At 42.8% G+C, this 27,697-nt stretch overlaps 1 protein-coding gene across 2 annotated transcripts in view; it reads left to right on the top strand.

The window, feature by feature from the left end:
• Positions 1–25,774, top strand: part of PIK3CB (phosphatidylinositol-4,5-bisphosphate 3-kinase catalytic subunit beta) — a 180,424-nt gene extending 154,650 nt beyond the window's left edge. For both annotated transcript variants that reach the window (XM_077291135.1, XM_077291136.1), the window contains 11 exons: positions 3,678–3,799; positions 4,679–4,822; positions 9,829–9,928; positions 10,635–10,813; positions 11,220–11,329; positions 12,111–12,189; positions 16,705–16,872; positions 17,049–17,172; positions 20,459–20,604; positions 20,858–20,990; positions 22,960–25,774. In XM_077291135.1, coding sequence (XP_077147250.1) covers positions 3,678–3,799; positions 4,679–4,822; positions 9,829–9,928; positions 10,635–10,813; positions 11,220–11,329; positions 12,111–12,189; positions 16,705–16,872; positions 17,049–17,172; positions 20,459–20,604; positions 20,858–20,990; positions 22,960–23,097 — 1,443 coding nt within the window. In that variant the 3' untranslated portion in view covers positions 23,098–25,774. The remainder of the gene's footprint in view (positions 1–3,677; positions 3,800–4,678; positions 4,823–9,828; positions 9,929–10,634; positions 10,814–11,219; positions 11,330–12,110; positions 12,190–16,704; positions 16,873–17,048; positions 17,173–20,458; positions 20,605–20,857; positions 20,991–22,959) is intronic.
• The last annotated feature ends 1,923 nt before the right edge of the window (positions 25,775–27,697 follow it).

The raw sequence follows: 27,697 nt of genomic DNA, 5'->3' as shown, positions 1-27,697 counted from the left end.
AACCCAAAAATGATCTAATTTCTGACTACATCTCAAATAGGGAGTGAAAGCAATGTGTGACAGGCGAAGGCCTAGCGGCTCCTTATGTTACCGTCCATATCCTGTGCAGTTTATGCATTTTAGCATCTACTGTGCTACTTTATACACGTAAACGGACACGCTGGATCCTCTTCCCTAGTGGAAAGACTTTCCTAATGATGGCACCATACATACATGGCGCGCACAGAAGACTAGTGTCGTACCGGCATGTCTTGGCCTCTTTTACATTGCTGATCAGAATATTCCGTATGTTTGTGTTTATTATATATTGTGACAATCTTAACCCTAAACAGACGAAATAAAGTTTTTTTTTTAGCAAATTCTGAACATTTCATTACAATCTATCACAAAATGGAAGGGCTGATCGTTCATTTTTGCATCTGAATAAGGGGAGATGGATTTGACAGCTTGGATTTTTCATGTTCAGCTGTATTGTGAACCATAGAGTAAGCACGTCTCTTATATTATAATTAATATGAGGAAATCTCCTAGATAATGATTGTGGTTTGCTAGTCTAGTTACCGTCGTTTCTTTTCTTTTTTTACATCACCTCTCAGTCGGAGACCACATTATACCACAAATCCCACCACGGAGACATTGCACCAACACTGATACCAGTCCATTCACCACCAACCTGTTGCAGACCGATACTCATCAGTTCTTCCCATATTCCCCACTAATCATGAACGAAGGCTATTGTTGATAATCCGCGAGGGTCTTACCTTTCTGTCTTTTGAACCCTTCATATGATTTGATGTCAGAAGAAACAATGAAATTGACATTTCAGATTAAAAGAAAACACAGCTGGAATAGGCTTTAATAAGATGGTTTCCTGTCTGTGCTCCATGACTGGAGGTCGTATGTGTGCAGAGCTGTTTTTAGACATCCTTTGGTCTCTGGGCGTCCTCCGGCTTTCACGTTTTGATGGCTGATTATCTCTCTTGGTCACAGAGCTCCTCTGTAGCCTTAACTTCCCTTCCAGATTTGCGGCCGTGGAATGTAAACATGTTACAAGCTGTATTTTTGGAATTTCCTCGCGCCTGTCAGGTCACTTAGACCTCTGCTTCCTTCCAAACCATGGCTTGCAGACTTACTTTCCAAAAGACGTAAGAAACCATTTCCTCCAATCATAAATTGTACAGACGCTGACTATAGACCTGTACTCTTTCATTACGGAGAAGCTTTTAAGAACGGTATATTGTTTTGCAATTCTTCGTAGATCTCAAATATAAGGTTTGGAAACTCTTGATTTAGATATCCAATAAATGCTTTGGATGAAAACGAAATATTTCAAGTGTTTGTCACAGTTCTGTATTGATTTGTTGACTTTACTACTTTAGCAGAATTCTTTCTAGTTATTTTGCCCCAATTCCTAAAACGCGTGGGACTTAATGCATTTGTATAAATAGAACGGCTTTGTATCCTTGGGTTGGAATAGTGAAGTGAACCGGCATGTTGTGCCCTGTTTTGGATGAAATTGGTTCTAAATCTAGAAGTCCAGGTGCAATGAAAGGAAAGTGCGGCCCGATTTCATACACAACAACTTCCCGAGCCGTCTGCGATAAGCCATCCAGACAATGAACTGATAAACAGGAAGGTGAAAGACGCTCACTGAGGTCAGTCAACTTTTCTCTGGAAAATTCCGAAGGCTTCGGAGAAGGACGACCGGTCATAGTACATGTAGAAACTATTGCCACGTACGGGGGATAACCGAGCTTTAGGAAATGGTAGAAAATAATAAGGGTATATCAGCTGTTGGACATCATGAAGGTCTACAGATATGTTAGATGGATGCACCCAGAGCTTTTCGGGCACATATACCAAACCTAGAATGCAGATACGGTGTGAATGCACACTAAGAAGGCCTAGTAAATAGAAATAAAATATAACTTTTTATTTTTCAAATTTTAACAAAAAGCAGAAAATTCTGATGAAAGTCCAAACCATATCATTATTTTTCTCGTATTACAATGCCTGAATATGGGGGATAAGCTGGTCAGTACTGAACTGGTGAATAGACCACCGGAAGCACTATTGGTTCACGGGTTAGGGGGCTCAGAATACTTGCCACAGGCGCTGCCTACCCCCACAATGCCATTGAGGATACCTAGGCTATAGCTCTTGTGTGTGACAATCTCTATGCTTTGGATGTGCTACGGTATATGATGGGCATTTCTGGGCAGTAGCTGTATGGTGCTGTCGGCCATATTTAGTACATAAGTAGACTACAGCTCTAGTAAATGAGGATTTTTAGCCCATATTTCTGGAGTTCTCTAGTGGAACATAGCATGTATTGATCAAGGTGCATTATATAGTAGCTATAGATGTAGTATGTAATGGGAATATCAGATTTTGCGCTCTAGAACAAAGTGGACATACAGTATCTAGGCTGTAGTTCTTCTGGGCTTATCTAGGCCATGACTTTGATGGAGGTAATAGATCCCTCTAGTTTAACTCTAGGTTGGACTGGCTCAGCCGAGAACCAGAGGATACTAGTTGCGGGCCTAGTTGCTCATATAATTGAAGATCCCTAATACAACACTAGCCAAATTATTATTGTGTGCACTTTTGTCTTACTGCATCGGACCAAGGACCAGGGCAATGTCTGCATGGAGTATAGATATTTAGGTTCTCCAGTTTCTTCCCACACAGTAAAACGGTGATAATGTAGTTGGCCTTCTATAAAATTAGCCGTCATGGCTGATCGCTAGCAGTCCTAACACTCGCCTCTCCCCGCACACACGCACATTGGGAATGAGAAGCTGAAAGTGCTCCGCAGACACCTCTAGGGGTCCGACTATAATCTGATGTGTGTGCCCTTTAATGTCTGCGTGTGAGATGAGGAAACTAGTGACCTCGGCACAGTAAGCAATGAAAAATGAATAAAATAAGTAAGTAGACATGTCAGCCTCTACCGATGATGGTGGACCCTCAGAATTTCCCCATTCACTTTCTGATCTGTTCAGGATGGAGATTTCCAGACTGGAGATCTTGCACCTGATGGTTATCTTGGACCTAGTACTTCCGTTATTGGGATAGTTAGCTTTTCACTCTGGTAAGTTTAGCGAGGCGATAACTGTGCTGCTAAAAAAAGATATCTAGATTAAACGTGTTTAACCCAAATCGCAAGTTATCGTCTTTCCATAGGATAAGGAATAATTTTCTGATTGCTGGGGAAGTCTGATCCAAGTCATCCTGAGAATGGGGCTCTGCAGGGCCCATCTTGAGAATGGAGCTGAGGTGCAAATGCTCGGCCTCCGCTCCTTTTGTTGTTTAGGACTGCTGGAGAAAGCAGAGGGCAGAGCTCTACTATTTCCAGCAGTCCCATCAACAATGAATGGAGCAGTGGTCAAGCATGTACATCTCTGCTCCATTAAGGTATTTTTGGGATCACTGGGGCACTCAGACCCCCCAGCGATCAGTATTTTATCCCTCTTCCTGTGGATAGGGAATAACCACTATGGTATCTGATCATTCTGCTACACGGTCTACCAGGTTGCTTTGGTACATAAGATTCACACTGTCGCCCTAGAACATGATGGTGTTTTCTAACCTGTAGCTGTTTTACATCATGGATTGCCACAATTGGTTTGCGTGATTTTTCTAGACCTATTTAATCAGTCATTTTTCCTTTACAGCTTCAGGCGTTGCTGCAGATTTGGGCCAAACTTCCCCCCAGAGATGCTTTAGAGCTGCTTGATTTCAACTATCCTGACCAGTATGTAAGGGAATACGCGGTCAACTGTCTGAAGACCATGAGGTAGGTCAATCTGTGGGCGCAGAAGTATACATGTAGAATAGATCCTGATCTACATAGCCCTGCAGACAAACTATCCATCTGTGAGATTTCCCATTACCTGCCTCTAGACCATGCCAATTCCTTTTTTTATCACACAGTGTAGAATTTTGAGTATTTCCATTGATGACAGGTCAGGTCATTACACACGGCCCATACATGTAATTAGAGCCTGATACCTGCATAGAAGATCTGTATCCATCAGATATCGGCTCCCTGTCAGTACATACATATGCACATCCCATGTTATCACAAGTGGAGGTTTGGGAATAGGCAAAAGTCTCTGTAGACAACATTTAATTAGTTTTTTAGTAATCTTAAAAAGGTGTATATCATAATTCTGAGATTTTTGTATTGAAGATTAGATCCATTTTTTTAAGTTTTCCATGAATCTTTTTGAAGAGCCCAATCATCAATGGATCACAGTCTCATAGACAATGAATGGAGCGGAGGTCACACGTGTGCACCTCCTCAGCATCCAGGACGGAGCTGTAGAGCCTGCCCTGGGGGTTCTAGAGCTTTGTTCTCTGGATCACTGGGGGTCTTATTGGTGGGTTCCCCCCCCCCCCCCCCCCCCACCCTACGTAATTATCAAATTTTTCCTTATCCAATGGATACAGTGAGTAGCTGTCTTGGATTTATCCCCGGTAGTGCTGAATTGCTGTATTACAATTCGATCAGCCCTCATTTGTAACCAAATACGATTACCAAAATGATAATGAATGAACAAAATAGAATGAGTCATTGAGGGGCGACCAACGACCTAGAATAAACTACTTGTGAAGAGAATTAGTTTGATCCATGTCGTCAGTCACTTTCCTACACCTTCCTCTGTGTTGCCAGTGATGAGGAGTTATCCCAGTACTTACTACAGCTGGTCCAAGTTCTCAAGTACGAGCCCTTTCTGGATTGTGCGCTCTCACGTTTCCTGCTGGAGCGGGCCCTGGCTAATCGCAGAATCGGACAGTTCCTCTTCTGGCATCTCAGGTTGGTTTATACCTAAATCCATTATTACCTAGTCAATGTAAAATTGAGTCATGCACACAGCCTAACTACAAAGTCACCGTTAATATTGGGTTGGGATATTTAATGTCTTTGTAATTGATTCCATGGTGCTATACACGAGAAGGGGTTACATACAAAATAAAAATATAAATTACAGTCAAGAACCTAACAAAGACAGACTGGAACAGAAAGGAGAGGGCCCTACCCTTGCAGGCTTACAGTTTACAGGATGGTAGATGCTGTACAGCACAGCATACTGTGGTAGGAGAGGAGGAAAGCTTATAGAAGGATTTGTAATGTGACACCACTAAACTCTGTTGTGCTGCACCTTCCCTCATATCTTATCTGAAAACTGTCATCTGCGCTCTCTAATTATGCAGGAGGTTAGAGAAGGGGATCAGGCTTGTATAGTTACATCTCACACTGAGAAACCTAAGCTATGGTGGAGACCCCAATGTTACCCTGCTTTCCGGGTGTTGTGCTGCTTGGACACCAAGCAATCCATTGGGAACTATGATGAATCCAAAAGCAAGTTTGCTTACAGTGCCTTTGCATCCATGAACATGTTGGGTCCACTAGGTAGAGAAGATACTCTTTGTTGCTACTCTAGCTAGTAGCTAGATGAGGGTTCTTAGCAGGGATCTCATCACCAATAACTCTGAATTCTCTGTAACGGCACTTATCTATTTTATAAGTATTTTCAAGTTTAGAAGAACTATTTCTGAGTGTAGATATGACAGTATAGACCCTTAGATCGGAGTCCCTGACCATGTTATATCCACTCTCAGGTATCGCCTTTTCTTTGTATTATAGTGAACTGCGAAGGAAACGCAGCACCTGTTTTTGACTTTCTCTGACTTTACAAGAAAACCACCTTTCAGAATCCCCATTGTATCCAGCAATCTTACCTTTATAAAATGGTCTCATTTGCACAAAAAAGATTATTTTCCAGCACCGGTTCTATGGTTTTTAAACATACATATTCTATATTCTGACTGACATTCAAGTATTCTAATGGCCATGACTAGAAGTGTAGATCGCCACGGACAAGGCCTCTGTGGGCCAGTGACATATTTGGCTATTCTCACAATTGGCAATAAGTTGTCCAAAGGCTTACACACTGCCATTACACTTCTATGTGTATATGTATATCATAGTACTTCTATAAAAGTTATGGTAAGGGCTGGGGTGTTCCGGATTAAGCAAATTGCATCCGTTTCTGGCATACAAGTTCAGGTTCTGTTAAAGTTTGCAATGTGGTCTGAGTTACTAGTGCATATATGTTAGGTCATTGTTTCGCGCAATTCCCTTACAGTAAAGAACACTGAAATATAGGGAGGGTCATCTACTATATAATTGTCTAAGGGTCACTTCCGTCTGTCCTTCTGTCTGTCTGTCACGGTTATTCATTCGCTGATTGGTCTCGCCAGCTGCCTGTCATGGCTGCCGCGAATAATCAGCGACGGGCACAGTCCGGAAGAAAATGGCCGCTCCTTACTCCCCGTAGTCAGTGCCTGTCGCCCGCATACTCCCCTCCAGTCACCGCTAACACAGGGTTAATGCCGGCAGTAACGGACCACGTTATGCCGCAGGTAACGCACTCCGTTACCGCCGCTATTAACCCTGTGTGTCCCCAACTTTTTACTATTGACGCTGCCTATGCGGCATCAATAGTAAAAAATGTAATGTTAAAAATTAAAAAAAAAAAAAAAAACCTGCTATACTCACCCTCCGTAGTCGCTCGCGCCGGCCGCCATCTTCCGTTGCAGGTTCTGGTGGCAAAGATGGTATGGGAGAAGGACCTGCCATGACGTCACGGTCATGTGACCGCGGCGTCATCACAGGCCCTGCGCAAGAAGGACCTGCCATGACGTCATGGTCATGTGACCGCGACGTCATCACGGGCCCTGCGCGCCTGCCCTAGAAAGACCTGCCATGACGTCGCAGTCATATGACCGCGACGTCATCACAGGTCCTGTGCTCATACCAACCGTGGGACCGGAAGCTGCCGTGGACTACAAGGGGCCCTCGGAAAGGTGAGTATATGTTTATTTTTTATTTTTTAAACTGTGACAAACCTGGCTGGGCAATATACTACATAGCTGGGCAATATAGTACGTGACTGGCCAATATACTACGTGGCTCTGTGCTGTATACTACGTCGTTGTGCAATATACTACATGGCTCTGTGCTGTATACTACGTAACTGGGCAATATACTACGTGGCTGCGCAATATACTACGTCACTGGGCAATATACTACGTAACTGGGCAATATACTACGTAACTGGGCAATATACTACGTAACTGGGCAATATACTACGTGACTGGGCAAGATACTAAGTGACTGGGCAATATACTATGTGGCTGGGCAATATACTACGTGACTGGGCAATATACTACGTGACTGGGCAATATACTACGTGACTGAGCAATATACTACGTGGTTAGGCAATATACTACGTGGCTGGGCAATATACTACGTGACTGGGCAATATACTACGTGGCTGGGCAATATACTACGTGGCTGGGCAATATACTACGTGACTGGGCAATATACTACGTGACTGGGCAATATACTACGTCACTGGGCAATATACTATGTGGCTGGGCAATATACTACGTGACTGGGCAATATACTACGTGACTGGGCAATATACTACGTCACTGGGCAATATACTACGTGTCTGGGCAATATACTACGTGGCTGGGCAATATACTACGTGGTTAGGCAATATACTACGTGACTGTGCAATATACTACGTGGCTGGGCAATATACTATGTGGCTGGGCAATATACTACGTGGGCTGTGCAATATACTACGTGGCTGGGCAATATACTACGTGGACACGCATATTCTAGAATACCCGATGCGTTAGAATCGGGCCACCATCTAGTACTATATAGTTGCTATTGTTCCCTAAGAGGGATAAAAGTGTAGCTAATATGGCCACTTTGGACCAATCCCAAGGATCAGTAGTTTATAGCATAGGAAACCATAAAATGTAACATTTAATATATAAAAGATAAAGCTTCAAACTCCAATAAACCATATACCGTATATGACATAGACATTCAAAGAGTGCTCACGATGAGAACAGTGCAATTAATAAAAATTGGGGGGATCGCGCCCTTTTCTCTGGAGATCACCCTCAGAAAACGGCATAGGAGGACGGGGATCAGTGAAATGGTTCAGTCCCATAAATCCCTTGTTGATCCCCAAATGCAGGACTCCTACCCTAACAAGGGCAGTACCCAAGTATGGCACTGTAGTAGTAGTGAACCCCAACCATTTCCAACGCATTTCAACCTTTTTTCATAGACCTCATCAGGGAAAATATAGTAGCGGGGTAAATATATTGTACAAATTGTTAAAGGTTCTTTGAGTAGTGCAGTGGCGCTGATGACTCCGATAAGGGCATGTCAAAGATGATATTGCCTAGAATGTTCCTGATATTGATTCCTGTGGATCCCGTAGAGGGATCCACCATTGGTTGACTTCATCCTCATTACTACTGGGTGGCCAGAATGTCCCTCCCCAGAGGAACGGCATTATGAACAAATGTGCCAGGGAAGTGGAAAGCCAATACCAAACTTTCTGTTCGGTGTGGCAAAATCTGGCACTATAATTTGGAGCCCACTTTAAGGTTTACATATGGTTCCTCTTGTCTTGTAAGTATGCTGATGTTACATTGTCCCTGGCACTTATGTCTGAGGACTTATATTACTGGAATGTCAGAAATTTTGCTCAAAATAAAAGAGATGGGAAATGTAATCCTCTACATACGGATCACTAAACTTCATAGCTCACCTTTTTATAGAAAAGAATTAAAATGTCATCAGGCTCCTTGCTGATTTTTCGGAATAGATTCATCATCTTGTCTTGAAATTTTAAGTTTGATTGTATTACTATAGACCAGAGCAATAACTTGAAGCTCCTAGGCCCCAAAACAATATCTGCAACTGTCCGTCACTATATGCCATTTATAATACCGGGATTTCTTTAATTGCCTACCTTTTCTTTTTTACCATCTAAATCTGTGGCACTGTCTGAGGTCCTCTTTAATAGTCAATAGAGTATCTGTCTCTTGCTCTCAAAAATTGTGTTAAATACCTTGTGAAAATCTTTGAGCTCCCCTGAGTCTGCCACATTTTTCCATTTTACACTGCATTGCTCTATTACAGAAATATTCACATTTGGTGCTTTTGGAGTGCAGCATGTGAAATCTTTGCTTGTAGTTCAACTGGGCATTTCTTCAGAGTCTTCTCTGGGGGGCATGTACTTGGACCCCTCCCAGACTATGCCAATCACCGCTCAGCAGCTGATCTAGCAGTCTCCTAAACAGCCAAGCAGTGATTAGCATTGTCTGGGAGGATGCCCAGTTCGTCTCCAAGTAGAGATTTCACATGCTGAGCTCCAAAAGCAACAAATAGAAATAGCTCTGTAATGGAGTAACACAGTGAAAAACTGAAAAAAGCAGCAGAATCAGGAGAGCTCAGAGAATTTTACAAGGTATGTATCTAAGTTTTTTAAGCAAGTTAAATGTTATTTTTTCCCTATACCCTCTAAAGGTCATACAGAAGCTATGTATGCACGTTTTGTAATGTATATCCAAATCTAATGACTGCTAATGCTGCAGATTATCGGAGGAGCCCTCATGTAACCAAAGTGTGCCCGTCACCATATCGTCTCCACTTTATTCCTATGACTTTGATGGATAGACCCTTATGTGTTACAATGAAGCCCACATAATTATTGTATAAGGAATTCAGAAAATGCTTCTGGTGCTTGACTTGGCAAGACATGTATGCCTCTTAGCACACAGGGGAAGGGGGAAGAAATGAAGCTGCATGCATGACCCATGGCAGATAGCATTAGGGAATCTGGATGTTTGCAGTACAGCTCTATGGCTCTGATATTGTTGTAACTGGCATAAGTGCATCCTATGTTATATCTGCTCTCCTCGTTCTGATGTTTCTGGCTGTAGGGCTGAGATTCACAACCCTGCGGTGTCGGTGCAGTTTGGTTTGCTGCTGGAAGCTTATTGTCGGGGCAGCGTGGCTCACATGAAGGTGCTGTCCAAACAGGTGAGCAATGATATGCAATATCATCCACATGTACGTTATTCATTTCCTCTGATCTTTACAGAAAATGTTCATATATTTATATAGAAATTCATCCTACACTCTATGACCATAAAAGATCCAGAAGATCTTCTAATCTGGCACAGTTAAGATGCCAATAAAGGGGTATTCTACCCTATATATGCATGACATATACTCAGTAAGTGCCATACACTCACTGCAACCCCCTCCTTCATTCTACACATGGATGCAGCGTCCTCACCAGATAGGACCACAGCCATAGTATTGGGGAAAAAAAGGTTCAGGTTTAAAAAGTTTAATAGATAGGCCATAGATGTCAAAGGTAAGAATATGCCTTTTAAAGGGTCTTTCCAGTCTAAGATGAACAGTCTGCTAAATTGTGACAGTGTGCAATGTGCTGTGTACTGTCACTATTGCCCTGTATTCTCCATGCAAGGGAGCGCTCACTTGGCCACATGTATGTGATTTGCACACGTGGTCACTTTCCAACTAGTCTCATCCAAATACTCTCAACAGAAGAGCCATGAGAGCAGCTGGATGCGACTAGTTGGCTTGTGACCATCAGTGTGCAAATCACATACAATCTCACATCTCAGAAGTCACTTTAATCCTGATGCATTTTCCTGTCTTCTATGGTAAGATTTTTCCTTTCAGTGGCTTCAGTTGGTCATTTTGGTCTTGTTCTTAGGTGGAGGCTCTCAACAAGCTGCGTACATTAAACGGCCTGATTAAGCTCAATGCAATGAAGCAAAGCAAGGTGAAGAACAAGGAAACCATGCACGCCTGCTTGAAGCAAAATGCTTACAGGGAAGCCATCAGTGATGTCCAGTCACCCCTCAACCCCAGCGTCACCCTCTCTGACCCTGTGTAAGTTCCACTTCCTTCTAGGTGGGCTCACAGAAGTGGACCCCCCGAATCAGGAATAAGGGAGTAAATGGGAATTTGATGGTGTGATAACTATGGGAAGCCACTCGCCAGTCCTTTGGGGGGTTTCTATATTTCTCTGTGTTAGACCAGTCGTATACACACTGAAGAGTTTCAGATTTCGCATTATTCCCCGAAATTTAGAGACTTTTGAAGAGTCATAGATTGCCACTAGCCTAGGCTATCCTCCACATACATTATATTGGCATAGATTGGGGCCAGAACACTACTCTCTAAATTAGAAATAATTACCGTAGTAGAGATCTGTGGCCTTGTCCACATTGCATCTTTGTACACAAGGACATTACCCGAATACTTTCTGCTCACATCTCTTCTCTTCTATGGACAGTATAGACAAGTGCAAGTACATGGAATCCAAGATGAAACCTCTGTGGATTGTATACAGCAATAAAGGCTTTGGAGGAGAGAATACAGGGATCATCTTCAAAAATGGAGATGGTAAGTTAGCGTGCACCGTATATAGATAGATACACACCGATACATGTGTGTACCTATGGAAGAAACCCGTGCCCTGTCCTCAGCCTGGAATATACACCTCTGATGTGTCCTATACATAAGGCAGTGTTCGCCTACACTTAGAGCCCATATTTTTAAATGACACATTCTTTTTAATATCTAAAGCTTGTCTTTTCTACTATACAACATGAATATTTTCAGATAGGTGATAAATCTATGATCACTGGGGGTCTCTCTGCTAAGAGCACCACCAATCTTGAGAATAGGGGTCCTAGTGTGAGGGGCGCAGTTCTGCACATGCTTGACCATTGCTCCATTCACTTCTGTGGCACTGAAGGAGATGGCCGTTCCATCAGTCCTGTACAAGTGGCTAGAACAGTGGTCGAGCAGGCACATAGGCGAATTTGTTCTCGTGATTGATGGGAATCTGAGCAGCAGTCCTCCAGCCATCATCCATTCATCACTTATCCCACTGATAGATGTATTTAGAGGATAAGCTCTTGAAGCTGCTGTAGAGACCCTTACAGACCAGGTGCCATCAGGGTGAACGCCTTTTAGACTACACATCTACAATCCGACATTCATATGTGCAACAAGGGATTTTACATTTCTGGGGTAATGTCTGTTCTGTGGGAGTGATTGACAGCTGCTTTATGTTCTGTTTTTCTTTATTCCCAGTAGAAAGTAAATTGTCATTTTTGTCTGCTGTCATCCCAGTGACTAGTAGTGTATTTAGAGATCCCCTCTACATGTCTCTGCACAGATTTACGCCAGGATATGCTCGCCCTCCAGCTCCTCCGCCTGATGGACATGCTGTGGAAGGAGTCGGGGCTGGATCTCCGGTAAGCTTCTTCCACACAGACATTGGTATGGGATCACACAACTGTCCTGGCCCAGAAGGGTCGCCATGATGTTCTCACCTTGTCATGTTTAGCTTTGGGCACAGTCGGTCCTGTATAGGGATCATATATATTAGCAGTTTTCCCTGTACCCAGACAATGGGATCCCACACATGGGACTGTACAGATGTAATGTCCGGCACACGGCAGTGTCCTAATCTCTAATAACCTGACAGGTGAGGCGCATCTTCTCTTTCTTCCCCCCACATGTAGGACTTGTCCTCCCGCTGACTCCTGTCAGAGCGGCTCTTGACAAGGATGTTTTTATACTCCCCTCCTGCTGCTTCTCTTGGGAGCTCGGCTGTCAGCGCTCGGCCTCTGGACGGGAAGTTACTGGCCTTGTGCCCACAACTTCCATACTCTGGGTTTGACAAATGACTGTGAAATAAGGCCAAGTGACCCAGTGACCCTGGCAGCACTTAGCACCGAGCTGTCTCCTCCGCCGAGCCCGTGTGATGCCAGCTGTACTGACTCCTATGTACCCGGACAATGTTCCCAGCGTATAAATAGCCATATGGTCACCTGTGTAGAGCTGGGTGTAGAGAGCGAGGTGAAATCCTTGGCTTTAGTCACTTATTACAGTTTCACTTTTTTAGACAAGATTCAAGGAATAGATTCTCCAGGGTTCAGGAGTCAGCAACCTGCAGTAGTCTAGCTCTTGTGCAACTAGCATGTCCTGAGAGTTGTAGTGCGCAGGTTACTGACCTTTTCTGTACGGGGACATTACACTGTGTTCTCATCACTTTTATGGCCTTTGTGTAATCTATACATTGAGCATAAGTCTTGATAATATTCCATGATACAATGGATATAAAAAGTTCTCCACACCCCTATTAAAATGCCAGATTTTTGCCATGAAAAAAAAATCATACCAAGATTAAGCTTTTCATAATTTTTCCCTCTTTAATATCAACCGTAATCTATACAGATCCATTGAGAAACAAACTGAAAGCATTGAAATAATTTTGAGAGTGAAAATAAAAATTAAATCAAAACTAAAATAATATGGTTGCATAAGTGTGAACCCCCCTTATAACTGTGGATGTGGTTGTGTTCAGAATTAGCTAATCATATTGATACGCACATTACGTAGTGGTCAGTACACAGCTACCATCATTTGCAGATATTCTGATTAACCCCATGTAACGTATAGCTGTTCTAGTAGGATTTTCCTGACATTTTCCTAGTTGCGTTTTACAGCAAAAGCCAAGGCCCGTAAACAGCTTACAACACAGCAAAGGGACCTCATTGTTGAAAGTTATCAGTCAGGGGAAGGGTACAAAAATGTTTCCAAGGCATTAAATATACCGTGGAACACTGCGAAGATAAAATTGGCACAAAAGTGATATTACCTAGAACTGGACATCTCTCAAAAATTGATAAGACCAGAAGAAAATTTGTCCAACAGTCTGCCAAGAGGCATTCAACAACATAATGTGAGCTGCAGGAATTTCTGGCAAGTACTAGTTGTGTGCTGCATGTAACAACAATCCCCACTGTTAATGTCTGGCCTTTTGGGTATGGTGGAAAGAGGAAGCCTTTTCTTACAAAGCCTTTTGCCAAAACATACGTCAACAACCAACATCAGGGTACAAAGTACCCAGAAACACACCGCTCAAAAGAGTATAAAATGTAAACATTTTTATTAAGGATTAAATGTAAAAAAGACATGAACCAGAGAGTAAATGGGACACGTAAGAGGATTCAAAAGGGGATAAAACAAGTAGATCAATACTGCCAAAGGCATGCAGGAAAACGTCTTATGGTCTGATAAGACCAAGATTGAACTTGTTGGCTGTAATTTCAAAAGATATGTTTAGTGTAAAGCAAATACTGCGCATCACCAAAAGAACAACCTACCCACAGTGAAGCATGGTGGAGGCAGCATTGTTATTTGTGGCTGTATTTTGACATCGCAAACTGGGGCTTTAGAGAAGATGGAGGGAATTTTGAGTAATTTCAAATATCAGTCAATTCTGCAACAAAACCTTTAGGCTAAAAAGGTGAAGAGAACTTTCATCTTTAAAATCGACAGCAACCATTACCATACCTCAAAATCAACAAAATAATGGATTTGTCAGCAGAAGATCAAGATTTTGGAATGGACCAGCCAGAGCCCAGACCTTAATCCTGTTAAAAGTCTGTGAGTGACCGGAAGAGGGCGTTGTACTCAGCAGATGTCCCTGCAATCTGACAAAATTGGAGCTACAGCAAGGAAGAGTGGCCAAAGATTGCCAATTTTAGATGTGCAATGATAGAATCCTACCCAAAAAGATTGAATTCTGTCATAAATTCACCAAAACATCATTTTAAGGCTGGGGTCACACTGGGCGTAAGACAATACGTCCGTACTACGGCCGTAATACGGAGAAATGTTCCCAAAATAGTGATCCGTAGTCAGGGTATGTCAGCGTATTTTGCGCATGGCATCCTCCGTATGGCATCCGTACTGCGAGATTTTCGCGCAGGCTTGCAAAACCGACATCTAATGGATTTATGTGCTCAAATGTTAGGGAAAACATATATACAGTATATATATATATGTCATTGAGACACATATATATATTCTGTATTTAGATTTCATTCAGCGCGATATCTGTGAACAGCCGGTAATTCAATTGCCGGCTTTTCATTTCTCCTGCACAAACCCGACAGGATATGAGACATGGTTTACATACAGTAAACCATCTCATATCCCCCTTTTTTTTTTGCATATTCCACACTACTAATGTTAGTAGTGTGTATGTGCAAAATTTCAGCGCTGTAGCTGCTCAAATAAAGGGTTAAATGGCGGAAAAAATTGGCGTGGGCTCCCGCGCAATTTTCTCCGCCAGAATGGTAAAGCCAGTGACTGAGGGCAGATATTAATAGCCTAGAGAGGGTCCATGGTTATTGGCCCCCCCTGGCTACAAACATCTGCCCCCAGCCACCCCAGAAAAGGCACATCTGGAAGATGGAAGCGAGGGCCTGGAAATGGATTGAGAGAACAATAAATTATTACAACAACCGCTGTGTTTATTTCAATAAAATCCTTTTTAATCATGTGTGTGTGTGTTTTTTAACCCTTTCCAACAATTGGATTAATAATGGATAGGTGACATAATTGACGCCTCTCCATTATTAATCTGGCTTAATGTCACCTTACAATAGCAAGGTGGCATTAACCCTTCATTACCCCATATCCCACCGCTACAGTGAGTGGGAAGAGAGTGGCCAAGTGCCAGAATAGGCGCATCTTCCAGATGTGCCTTTTCTGGGGTGGCTGGGGGCAGATGTTTGTAGCCAGGGGGGGCCAATAACCATGGACCCTCTCCTGGCTATTAATATCTGCCCTCAGTCACTGGCTTTACCATTCTGGAGGAGAAAATTGCGCGGGAGCCCACGCCAATTTTTTCCGCCATTTAACCCTTTATTTTAGCAGCTACAGCGCTGAAATTTTGCACATACACACTACTAACATTAATAGTGTGAAATATGCAAAAAAAAGGGGGATATGAGATGGTTTACTGTATGAAAACCATGTCTCATATCATGTCGGGTTTGTGCAGGAGAAATGAAAAGCCGGCAATTGAATTACCGACTTTTCACTAACACCGCTGCGTATTTCTCGCAAGTCACACTGCAGGTCCGTGTGGAATCCGTATTTTTCTCGCCCCCATAGACTTTCATTGGCGTATTATTTGCGCAATACGCTGACAAACGCAGCATGCTGCGATTTTGTACGGCCGTAGAAAGCCGTATAATACTGAACCGTAATATACGGCTGATAGGAGCAGCCCCATTGAGAATAATTGTGCCATTTATTCTGCGAGTTTTACGGACGTAATTTCTGCGCTCTTACGTCCGTAAAACTCGCTAGTGTGAGGCCGGCCTAAGGGTGTGCATATTGCTGCAACTACATTATTGTAGTTCATTATTTTGATTTTCCACCTGAAAAGATTTCAGTTTATTATTCAACTGAATTTTTCAGATAATTGATGACGTTAAAGGTGGAAAAAGTTCTGAAATGATTCTTGTTTTTTTGTTTTTTTTATATGACAAACATCTGCATATTAACAGGAGTGTGAAGACTTTTTATATCCATCTGCACTGTATACTGAATGTAGAAGCATCTGTTGCTCATAGGGTTCCAATGTATAAAAAAAAATATCACAAAGCTGTCACCATTCCGCGCTTTTTTTTTTTAAAGATAGATTGACATGTAATAGGCAGAAGAAGGCCCAAAGTACATTCTTTTGGTCTCTATTTAAATAATATAGCGCTATAAAAGCACGTAGCCTTATATTGTGGGTTTTCCCTGCATACAATAAATAATATTATAAGTGAGACAGCGCCATCTGCTGGTGGCATATAGAATAGCTGACATTACAGAAGCTGCAGCACTTCCGTCTCTGATCTGCACGTTCATTCGGAGAATCCTGGCTGTATTATTGTGGGGCTAATACTCTTGTGTTTCAGGATAATACCTTACGGATGCCTGGCTACAGGAGATCGATGTGGCCTGATAGAAGTGGTATCAGCAGCAGAGACCATCGCCGATATCCAGCTCGACTGCAGCAACTTGGCGGCAGCGGCTGCCTTCAACAAAGATGCTCTGCTAAACTGGATCAAGGCGTACAATGCAGGGTAATTCTCACTTTTACCCTCAGATCAATTTCTACCACATCAGATCTTAGTATGTACAGCCAGGGTCGGCGTAAGGGGCAGGCAAACTAGGCATTTGCCTAGGGCCCCCACTTTGTCTAAAACCGGCCCTGTGTTCAGCTTGTTCCTCATTACACTGTTCCTTCCCTTCTGTATAGAGATCATCTGGAGCAAGCTATTGAGGAGTTCACCCTGTCTTGCGCTGGCTACTGTGTAGCTACTTATGTCCTCGGCATCGGGGACAGGCACAATGACAACATTATGGTCAGAAAAACAGGACAGGTAAGAAACTGAAGTCTCAGCTAGTTGTAATGATTTCAGATGACGTGACTAATGAAAAGTACGTGTGAGCGAGGATTTCTGGGCCATGAATGGCTTGTGTAGCGCATGATGACTCACTTGTATGTTATGATGATGCACAGTACAAGGGAGCATGCACACAGCCATGTCATAGTACATCAACACTTGTAGTCGTAGGAAAGGTCAGTGATGTCATAGTATGAAAGTAGTGTGCACGGTGATGTCACAGAACTGGATAGTATAGATGATGTCACATCTCCACAGCCTTGTGATTTTCCGTTTTTTGGTGTTTTCGTTTCTTCCTGCCCTTCTTCCCACAGCCATAACTTTCTTTTATTTTCCAGTCAATATGGCTGTATGAGGGCTTTATTTTAGCGGGATGAGTTGTCCTTTTCAACAACTCCATTTACTTTACCATATAATGTACTAGAAAAGGGTACAATAATTCCAAGTGCGGTGAAATTGTAAAAAAAAGTGCACTTCCACATTTGTTATTTTTACCATGTTCACTAAATGATAAAACTGACCTGCCATTATGATTCTCCAGGTCATTGCGTGTTTGTAGACATCAATCATGTCTAGGTTCTCTTTTATTAAGTGGTGAAAAAAAATCCAAAATTTGTAAGGAAAAAAAAAAATGGTGCCATTTTCTGAAACCTGTAGCGTCTCCATTTTTTGGAACTGGGGCTGGATGACTGTTTATTTTTTGCTCTCCGACCTGATGTTTTTATTGACACCATTTTTGGGGTAGATACGATGTTTTCATCGCCCGTTACTGCATTTTAATGCAATGTTGCGGCTACAAAAAAAAGTTATTCTCGGGTGTGATGGTGTGATATGCTATGTGGGTATCATTTTTGTGTATATTTCTATTTTACTTGTTTTCATGGTGTTCTCTTGTAGGATGAGTTGTTTGCTAATTGATGAATGGCTGTGGTTGCCATCTGATATCAGCCCCCACTGTATTGTTTGCTAATATGCTAATGACATATTGACCTAGCTTGTTGAAACAATGAGCCCCTGCGACCTTCCCCCTCCTGACCTGTGACACCCGACTCTGACACGCGACCCCCGACTCTGACACCCGACTGACACCCGACACCTGACTCTGACAACCGACTCTGACACTCGACACTGACACCCGACTCTGACACCAGACACCCGGCTCTGACACCAGACACCCGGCTCTGACACCTGACCTCTGATTGGTTGTCGGGGCAACTAGAGCTGTCTATCAGGCAGTTTCACTGTGTGAAGCATGTTCTTCCTAATCTGCTGGTCATCTTCTAATCTAACTTTACTTTCTTAAGGCTGAGTCACACATAACGATATCGTTAACGATATCGTTGCAACGTCACGCTTTTGGTGACATAGCAACGATCCCGCTAACGATCTCGTTATGTGTGACAGCGACCAACGATCAGGCCCCTGCTGGGAGATCGTTGGTCGATGGGAATGATCAGGACCATTTTTTGGTCGCTGATCACCCGCTGTCATCGCTGGATCGGCGTGTGTGACGCCGATCCAGCGATGTGTTCACTTGTAACCAGGGTAAATATCGGGTGACTAAGCGCAGGGCCGCCCTTAGTAACCCAATATTTACCCTGGTTACCATTGTAAAAGTTAAAAAAAAAACACTACATACTCACATTCTGATGTCTGTCACGTCCCCCTGCACTGACTGTGTCAGCGCCGGCCGTAAAGCAGAGCACAGCGGTGACGTCACCGCTGTTACTGCCGGCGCTGACACATTCAGTGCAGGGAAGCTCTCGGCAGCAGCGCTCTTGCCGAAAGCAGTTTTAACCCTGTGGACGCCGGCGGGGGACGTGACAGACATCAGAATGTGAGTATGTAGTGTTTTTTTTTTTTACTTTTACAATGGTAACCAGGGTAAATATCGGGTTACTAAGCGCGGCCCTGCACTTAGTAACCCGATGTTTACCCTGGTTACCCAGGTGCTGCAGGGGGACTTCGGCATCGTTGAAGACAGTTTCAACGATGCCGAAGTCGTTCCCCTGATCGTTGGTCGCTGGAGAGAGCGGTCTGTGTGACAGCTCCCCAGCGACCACACAACGACTTACCAACGATCACGGCCAGGTCGTATCGCTGGTCGTGATCGTTGGTAAGTTGTTTAGTGTAACGGCACCTTTACAGTCCACACCTGATACACTGCTGTAAAGCTGGCAGCGCTGTTCAAACACCATGTATTTCCTTCAGGAAATGCCCATCTAGTCTGATATGAGACATTTCTGAACAGAGTGATACCAAATATGTGTATTTTTCATTATTGTTTTATTTTGAAGAGGGGTAATTTATACTTTAAAAAAAAAAATTAAACATTTTTTAAAGCCTTTTTTTCTGCTTTTTACTTGCTTCAAAATTCTATTTGGGAGACTTGAAGCTGCGATCATGCGATCTCTTGTGCTACACATAAAAATCACCATCTTCTATGGGAAATCTACAGTGACAGGTATGGGGGTCTGCAGAAGACCCCCAGCTGCCTTGCTAACCCATCGGCGCCACCGCAATCGTGATGGGCGAGCCTTATGATTTACTTCCAGCGCACTCAAGTTAAATGCTGCTGTCAGTCAGCTGTCAGTGATTGGCAGTGGCATTTAACATGTTAAGAGTCACAATGATATTGGTAAAAGAAAAGACACAGATTGATATGACACTACCGCGAGGCAGCTTGTTGCACAAGAACCCTTCTCCCATTACTCTGTGGTTACATTAAGGCACAGTGTAGAGAAAGAGGAGGGCCTGTATTGCAGGTTAGTAACCCCAACCCTTCATCATGTCTGCCTCCTACTGCGACGGTGACGCCGGGCCGACTAATCAGAACAGGCATTAAGGAAGCCGGCAGGTTGGAGGAGTCTCGTAAAGCTCTGGTCCAGCGGTCACAGACTACCAACATGGCAATATTTTGCTCAGCTTTAGTTATATGTACTAGATTTTGGAGATGGAACGTTGATCCAGAAAACCATTCTAATTGCCGTATGTGGAGTCGGGAATGAATTATTCCCCTAATATGGAGCAATTTAGATTTGTCTCCTGGGGTTTTGCCGTCCTGTGGATCAACATGTTATGGAATAGGTTAAACTCGATGAACTTGTGTCTTCTTTCAACCTTAAAACGGTGTAATTCTGAAAGTTCTCCTAATATGGAGTTTTACTTTACCCTTGTTGTACTTGTGGGGTATTGGTGGGTCTGTCTGTCTGTCCACCTTCAAGAAGAAATCTGTATAACCTTGTGTCTTGTTACCTTTCAGCTGTTCCACATTGATTTTGGTCACATTCTGGGAAACTTCAAGTCCAAGTTTAAAATTAAGAGGGAGCGCGGACCCTTTATTCTTACTCATGACTTCATTCATGTCATCCAACAAGGGAAACCAGGGAACACAGAAAAATTTGGCAGGTAATTTGCCCCCTTGTTTTTATATGGTACTTCAGTAACACTAGTGCGGCTTCATTGGTAAAAATGACAAATTGTGAATTTTCATTCTGATGCCTTGTTTGGCCCACGGACATCTTTGCAAGACCATGCCATAGTGTGAGCACCATAGAAAGTAAGCAATGTGTGAGAACGGGGCAAACGTTACAAACCGGTTATTGCTTCTGCTCTGCAGATCCTGAGGAGGCTTTTTCAGTTTTTGGTTGCTTCCATGCAGGTTTCGGCAGTGCTGTGAGGATGCGTACTTGATCCTTCGTAGGAATGGAAACCTCATCATCACCCTCTTTGCACTCATGCTGACAGCTGGCCTCCCAGAACTTAGCTCCGTAAAAGATATTCAATACGTCAAGGTAACGTGACCAGAGGTCTAGTCCATGGATCAGACTTATCAGCTTTCTTCTGTAATGGTGGACACTAATGACATGTATGGAGTAGATACCAGGCCACCTACCTGATAACACAGCTGGTCCTCACATTTATGTGGGGGAATTGGGGACAATTATATTTTTACATAAATGCATATATTTGGTGTTTTAAAATAATTCTTACAATTTCATCAAAAGTGTTAGCCATTTGGTTTTTTTTAACAATGAGTTAACTGAAAATCGGTCCATGAGCTTGTTCTGATGGGAAATTCATGACCATTTTATGGTTTTTTTTCTGAGTCATTATCTGATTTATATTAAAGCGTATCGTGGCACAGCTGTAGTGGTGCTCAAAAGAAGGTTCCCACACCAGAAACTAAATATAATAAATTTTGGCACTCAACTTTGGCAACTGAACTTGTACAAGTGGCTGCGAATAAAATTCTTTCAGTTGACAAAGTTGAGTGCCAAAATTTATTATATTTATCATCTGATTTATGACCACATCAAAGTTCAGCTCAACTTCTTTGTGGTCTGTGGTCGTAAATCAGTTCAGAGGAGTTAAGAAAAGGAGACACTAGATTTACAGACTCCCTATTACATCGACTCATTGATCGATTCTAAGTTAATTCCTTCTACAGTTGTCACCAAAAGTTTTGATATTCAAAGAAATGTTGGTTTTCACAAAGTTTGCTTCTTCATTGTTTGTCGATCTTTCATTTAGTCGGATGTTTCTTTGGTTACTGAACTATTAGTATTTCGTGAGTTTTTATACTTTGACCAATACATCAAGTTTGTGTAAAGACTCAATACTTACAGTGTTATCCCTATTTATCAAGACTTCTGCTCTTTGTCCTGACAGCTGGATAGCAGCTTCTAGGCCAAACCCTGACCGATGACCACGTATTCTTGCCTAATCAGAGTTGTTTTTATTTGTCCTCCCAACTTTTTGAGGATTGACCACAGGTTCTCAATGGGATTGAGATCTGGGAAGTTTCCTGGCCATGGGCCCAAAGTTTAATTGTTTAATGAGAAACTTAGTTATCACCTTTGCCTGGTGACATAGTCTCCATCATGCTGGTAAGATCATTTCTCATTACCAGATTGCTCCTAGATCGTTGGGAGAAGTTGCTCTGGAAGATATTTAGATTGTATTCTTTATTCAAGGTAGTGTTCTTGAGCAAAATTGTGAGTGAGCCACCTCCATGGATGAAAAGCACCATCCACACATGAATGACCTCAGAATTCACTACTGTTGGCAAGACACATGACTCATGTTAGAGATCATCTTTACTTCTCCGGACACTCATTCTTCCATATGTCCCAAACCGTCTGAAGGAGACTTCATCAAAGTAACTTTACCCCAATCCTCTGCAGTCCAATTGTTGTACTTCCTGAAAAAAACGAGTGGCCAACTAAAAACACAGAAATTGTGATAAACTCGAAGCACTGATTAGACAAGAATGTGCTGTCATCAGTCAGGATCTGGCCCAGAAGTTGGTGTCCAGCTGCCATGGCAAATGGCAGCAGTCCTGAAAAATAAGGGTCAACACTGTAAATACGTAGTCTTTCCATAACCTGGATGCATTTGTCAATACTGTAAAATCTTATGAAAAGCTGATAATTGTACTACAGTGACCATACAAGCATCTAACTAAAAAAATAAACCCTTCAGCAAAAAACTTTGTGAAAACCAAAATTTGTGGAAATCTTAAAACTGTTGGCCATGACTGTACATCCAGCAATGTGAAGGTTAATAGAGACCCTGTAAGAGCCAAACTGTGCAAAATGTTTAATGAAATCCAACTGCGAAAATAATATGTAGCCCAAAATATAAGCATTCAAGTAAAAGTACAACGTTTCTCCCCGAAGGTGCACATACGATTTAAGTCCCATAACTCCTGTATTCCCTTACATATTTTGTTACTGAGATGTTCTCATTTTCCATCATCAGGACTGCTTGGCCCTGGGAAAGACAGAAGAAGAAGCACTTAAGCAGTTTAGACAGAAGTTTGATGAAGCTCTAAAGGAGAGTTGGTCAACCAAAGTCAACTGGATGGCCCACACCGTGAAGAAGGATTACAAGTCCTAGCGGCAGGCTGATGGCTCCACGTTTGTATCCTGGTTGTGGCCATCAGCTTCCATAGTGGAACGGTGCCTGAATGTGCGATGTGAACACTGGATGTGGTCGCTCCCCCTGATCCAGGGAAACTACTGAACAAGGACTGAATGTGAGACATTACTGCCAATTATTGTACAGCAGAGATCGGTGCGGCCGCTTCTGATGGACATAAAAGGGATCTGACAGGACTGCTGGATGAGGAGTGGAGGCAGAGGGTCTCCTTGGACCTCAGCGAGGCTATGGATTTGCACACTTTCAGTTTTGATGGCCTACTTGAGACCTTTGTTTGATAATCTATTTTTTTAATCGACTTGTTTTTTTTTTTTACTGAGATTGTGTCGCCCATGTGGCTCAGCCCTTACCAATAGTCTCCGATTATTTGACGTCTTCCTGAGTCCAGGTAACTGTGTCAGCTCTGCACTGCCGTGTCTTCGCTAAATGGGGGTTTTAGTGTCATTCCTGTCCAGGGAACAGTTTGGGGGATCCAGTTTCCATTACATTTGCTTGTCTGCTCCTTTAATTGTTTTTTTTTAGCAGACTGATCACTACAGATAATTATAGCCTGGTTGCTGTCCTGCCTTATAGTACCATGGGTATACACCTCACCAGTAGGGGGCAGGCTTTACCAGCCATTGTTAACTCTTCCATGGCTGCTGTACCTCACCTGGTGAACCAGTGATAACTTTGTGACTACTTGAATGAGGGAAAACCAGAACTGCTTTACCAAAGCACTTACTCCCCGGGGTGGTACCAGTCTTTATATTGCTGAGAAAGTCATTGTAAAGCCTCTTCATATGACGCCATGAACTCCATACATGCAGGGCTACATTTCCGCACATCTCATCTCTCAAATTTAGATTTTGCAGCACTAGCTTCCACATTGCTGCAATGCTGCCATAAACCAAGGTACAGCATTGCTTTGCTGCAGTGCTGCGCTGTCTTATCGCTCAGGCCTCAGCAGCAACACTCCTCCAGGATATCCCTGTGACTTCACATTTCTGCTTACCGTAGTTCCCGACCTACCTAAATGAATCTAGCCTCATGCGCGGGATTCCTCTGCCAGGATGGAAGGCTAAGACCATCAGGCGATACTTGATATGAATATGCGATGTAAGAGACTTAGAGTGTTTGTCCTTTCAATTATTATTTTCATAAATCAGCAGGAGACATGAAAATAAGCAACTTTTATAACATTTATAATTGGAGAAATCTGCTTCTTTGTCCTTCTAGATTGGTCGGTCACTCAGCTCATGGGTGGAATCTGTAGACTGATGTTCACTATCCTGAGGTCGGAGATGGCAGTTGGTGTTTTTAACATTCTATGGAGAGATGAGAGGGACTAAGGGTTAGGAGCAATCAGCAAGTTCTGAAATGACAGATACGTTTCTCCATGGAATGTTGTAAGCACCAACTGTCATTTCCTATGTCAGTAATGTCTATTTTATAGGGAATCTGTCAGCAGGTTTTTGCTACTTCATCTGAGAGCAGCGTAATGTACAGAAAGAGACCCTGATTCCAGCGATGTATCACTTAGGCTCTTTAGGCCTTCAGCAACATGGTGGCTTAAAGCTATAAAGATAACGGCGGGGAAGACCCTGGTGGACCTATCTAGACTTGCACAACATTGATCTTCCTCCAAATCATTCATCCATCGAGTCGCCATGGTTCGAGATCGCACAGAAGACAGTTGAAAAAAATTAAAAAATCACATAATTTACTGGGTGCAGCAGCTCAGAGTTTTTAGATGAAGGAGAGCTCAGAAAGCTGCCCCTGTCCACACCCCTGGTTAGCAGCTTTCTATGTACCGTACATTGAATATTGACAGTAAAATGCTAATCAGTGCCTGGGTGTGGTTGGACCAAGATGCACGAGGGATATAGTCCTGTAATGATAATCTCCTGCTGATAAAACAGTCATTGCAGTCATTAGCACCCAGCCTAATAAGTGACACATCGCTGAAATGTGTCTCAGTGGGTACATCATCCTGCACTCAGATTACACAGCAAAAACCTGCTGATAGATTATCCTTAACTGAGCACAGAATTTACCCACTGATTGAAAATTTTAAGAGTAAAAGATCATTCCAGGAGAAGATATAAGCAGGCTTCTGATTTCTATGTACTATTGATTTATGAAGAAAAAATAAATAAAACGACGGTTACCCTAAGTCATATCTGCTGCCAATTGTATTATACCTGTGTGACTCCAGACTGAATACAATGTGACTGACTGCTAGTTACACTCACATAAGGCAGAATATAATTGAACATTTTTATTTATTCCAACTTTTTTTTTTAATTGTTAAGGAGAAGAGACTATTTTATTGTGATTTGCCGGTCGTCACATGACTCTGATATTTATTGAACGCCCGGGCGTTCCGGCGTGGCTGTGATTTCGCAGGCAATAGAATATTGTATTTGTACAGAATTCCTACCTGGCGACGGCCTCATTCATAGGGCGCAGCTCCCCGGAGGCTCCGCTCCCACCGCCTGCTTCTGTTGCACACGTCTTACACTGGAAAACAAGTTTGTGTACATAGGATGGAAGAATCCACTGTTCTGCTGAGAATGTATCCGCGTTGATTTTACACTGTAAACAGGACAAGAATCTGATTCAGATGCTGAATAAACGTAACCGATGTTCTGGACGCCGCGGCTCATTTGTCATTTGTCTTACTTTCTTTTTTTTTCACTATTTATCAAATTGTTTATGGGATGGATTTTCTCTATCAGGGCATGTACACACGATGTGTTATAGACGTCGGTGTACCCTGCATTTTTTATTTATTTCAATATTTCATGTAGTGGCGGCTTCCAAGCAGAAACTGCCAGAAGAATGGACCGGTCACTTCTTTTAGCAGCTTTGCAGTTTTTGAAGCCTGAAGTGGTGAAAAGAAAAGTGACAAAAGACTGAACATTATATGCACAACAAGTCGCCTTTACATTTCTGTGCATGTGTTCCTTTTTTTTTTTTTTAAGCACTTTTTCAGGGGATTACACCCATAACCCACCTCAAAAAGACCTTTTCTGCACATTCCCTTTGGGCCTGTACACACTGAGTCGCAATATATATATATATATATATATATATATATATATATATATATAATAAAATATATGAAAAATTAAATATATATATATATATATATATATATATATATATATATATATATATATATATATATATATGATATTAGTTACTTTACGACTCAGGAAACTGCCCAGAAAACTTGCAAATTTTAGATGAGTTTTGAGTTTTTAAGAAGGATTTGGAGAGTTTCCACTCAGTTTCTTCTCCAAAAACACTTAATAAAACTCTGTGTGAATATACCCTTAGGGAAGATGGTCAATCATTGTGCTGGGCTATTTCTTCTGGTAAAATGGCAAATATACTGTATATGGATTACTTTTTTTTTCCATTTCTGCAGAGGAATTGCACTAAAAATACATGCTTTTTATCTGCAGAATTTCTGCATCTAATTCTATGAGGAAAATAAACGCACAAAACTCTGTGTCCCTCCAGAAGAAATTCACCTGCTGCAGATTTCCAAAATGCAAAGCACATCGGGCAGGAGATTTCTCTAAATCCCATTCACTTTGCTGGAAGACATGTAAGACACTGCTTTTTCTTTGCGCAATAAAAAAAACACGGCATCAGAAAGTCATTGTGGGAACTTGCCTAAGGGCTGTCCCACACGTCCAGATAATTCCGGTACCGGAAAAAATCGGTACCGGAGTTATCCGTGTCTGTGTGCCCGTGAGCTCACGTAGGCCATACGGGCGGCACACGTGTGCCGCCCGTGTGCAGAGTGGGTACCACACGGAGCGTGCAGGAGACAGCGCTAAAGTTTAGCGCTGTCCCCTGCATCGTGCTGAAGCCGCGATTCATATCTTCTGTGCAGCAGCGTTTGCTGCATAGAAGATATGAATAATAGTGTTTAAAAGAAAGATCTATCTGTCCGCCGCCCTCCCACCCCCTGTGCGCCCCCCGCTGTTCTGAAAATACTCACCCGCTTCCCTCGTTGGCTGTCGCTGCTTCCTGTCCTGGCCGCACCTTACTGTATGCGGTCAAGTGGGGCCGCCGATTACAGTCATGAATATGCGGCTCCACCATGTGGGGGGGACAGCGCTTACTGTAGCGCTGTCTCCTGCACGCCACACGGAGAACGTCCGTGTGAGGTACGTGTTTTACACGGACCCATTGACTTTAATGGGTCCGTGTAATACGTGCGCTCCCACGAACACTGACATGTCTCCGTGTTTGGCACACGGAGACACGGTCTGCAAAAAAATCAATGACATCTGCACAGATGCATTGATTTTAATGTGTCTACGTGTGTCAGTGTCTCCGGTACGTGAGGAAACTGTCACCTCACGTACCGGAGTCACTGACGTGTGAAACCGGCCTAAAGCAGGTTGTGTGGGAAAATTAAAATTTTTTTTGTCACCACATTCCAAGACCCATGCCATTATTATCTTGTAGGGTTGTGGGAATTTTGGTGTAAGAATGTATGTATAAGACATCTTAGGTTTATTCGGAGCCTGGAAAACACTGTGTCAAAGTGCGGAGC

Source organism: Ranitomeya variabilis, chromosome 2 (assembly GCF_051348905.1).
Source record: "Ranitomeya variabilis isolate aRanVar5 chromosome 2, aRanVar5.hap1, whole genome shotgun sequence".
NCBI classification, from domain to species: domain Eukaryota; kingdom Metazoa; phylum Chordata; class Amphibia; order Anura; family Dendrobatidae; genus Ranitomeya; species Ranitomeya variabilis.
The sequence above is the reverse complement of the archived record's forward strand: the minus strand, read 5'-3'. Positions and strand labels throughout refer to the sequence as shown.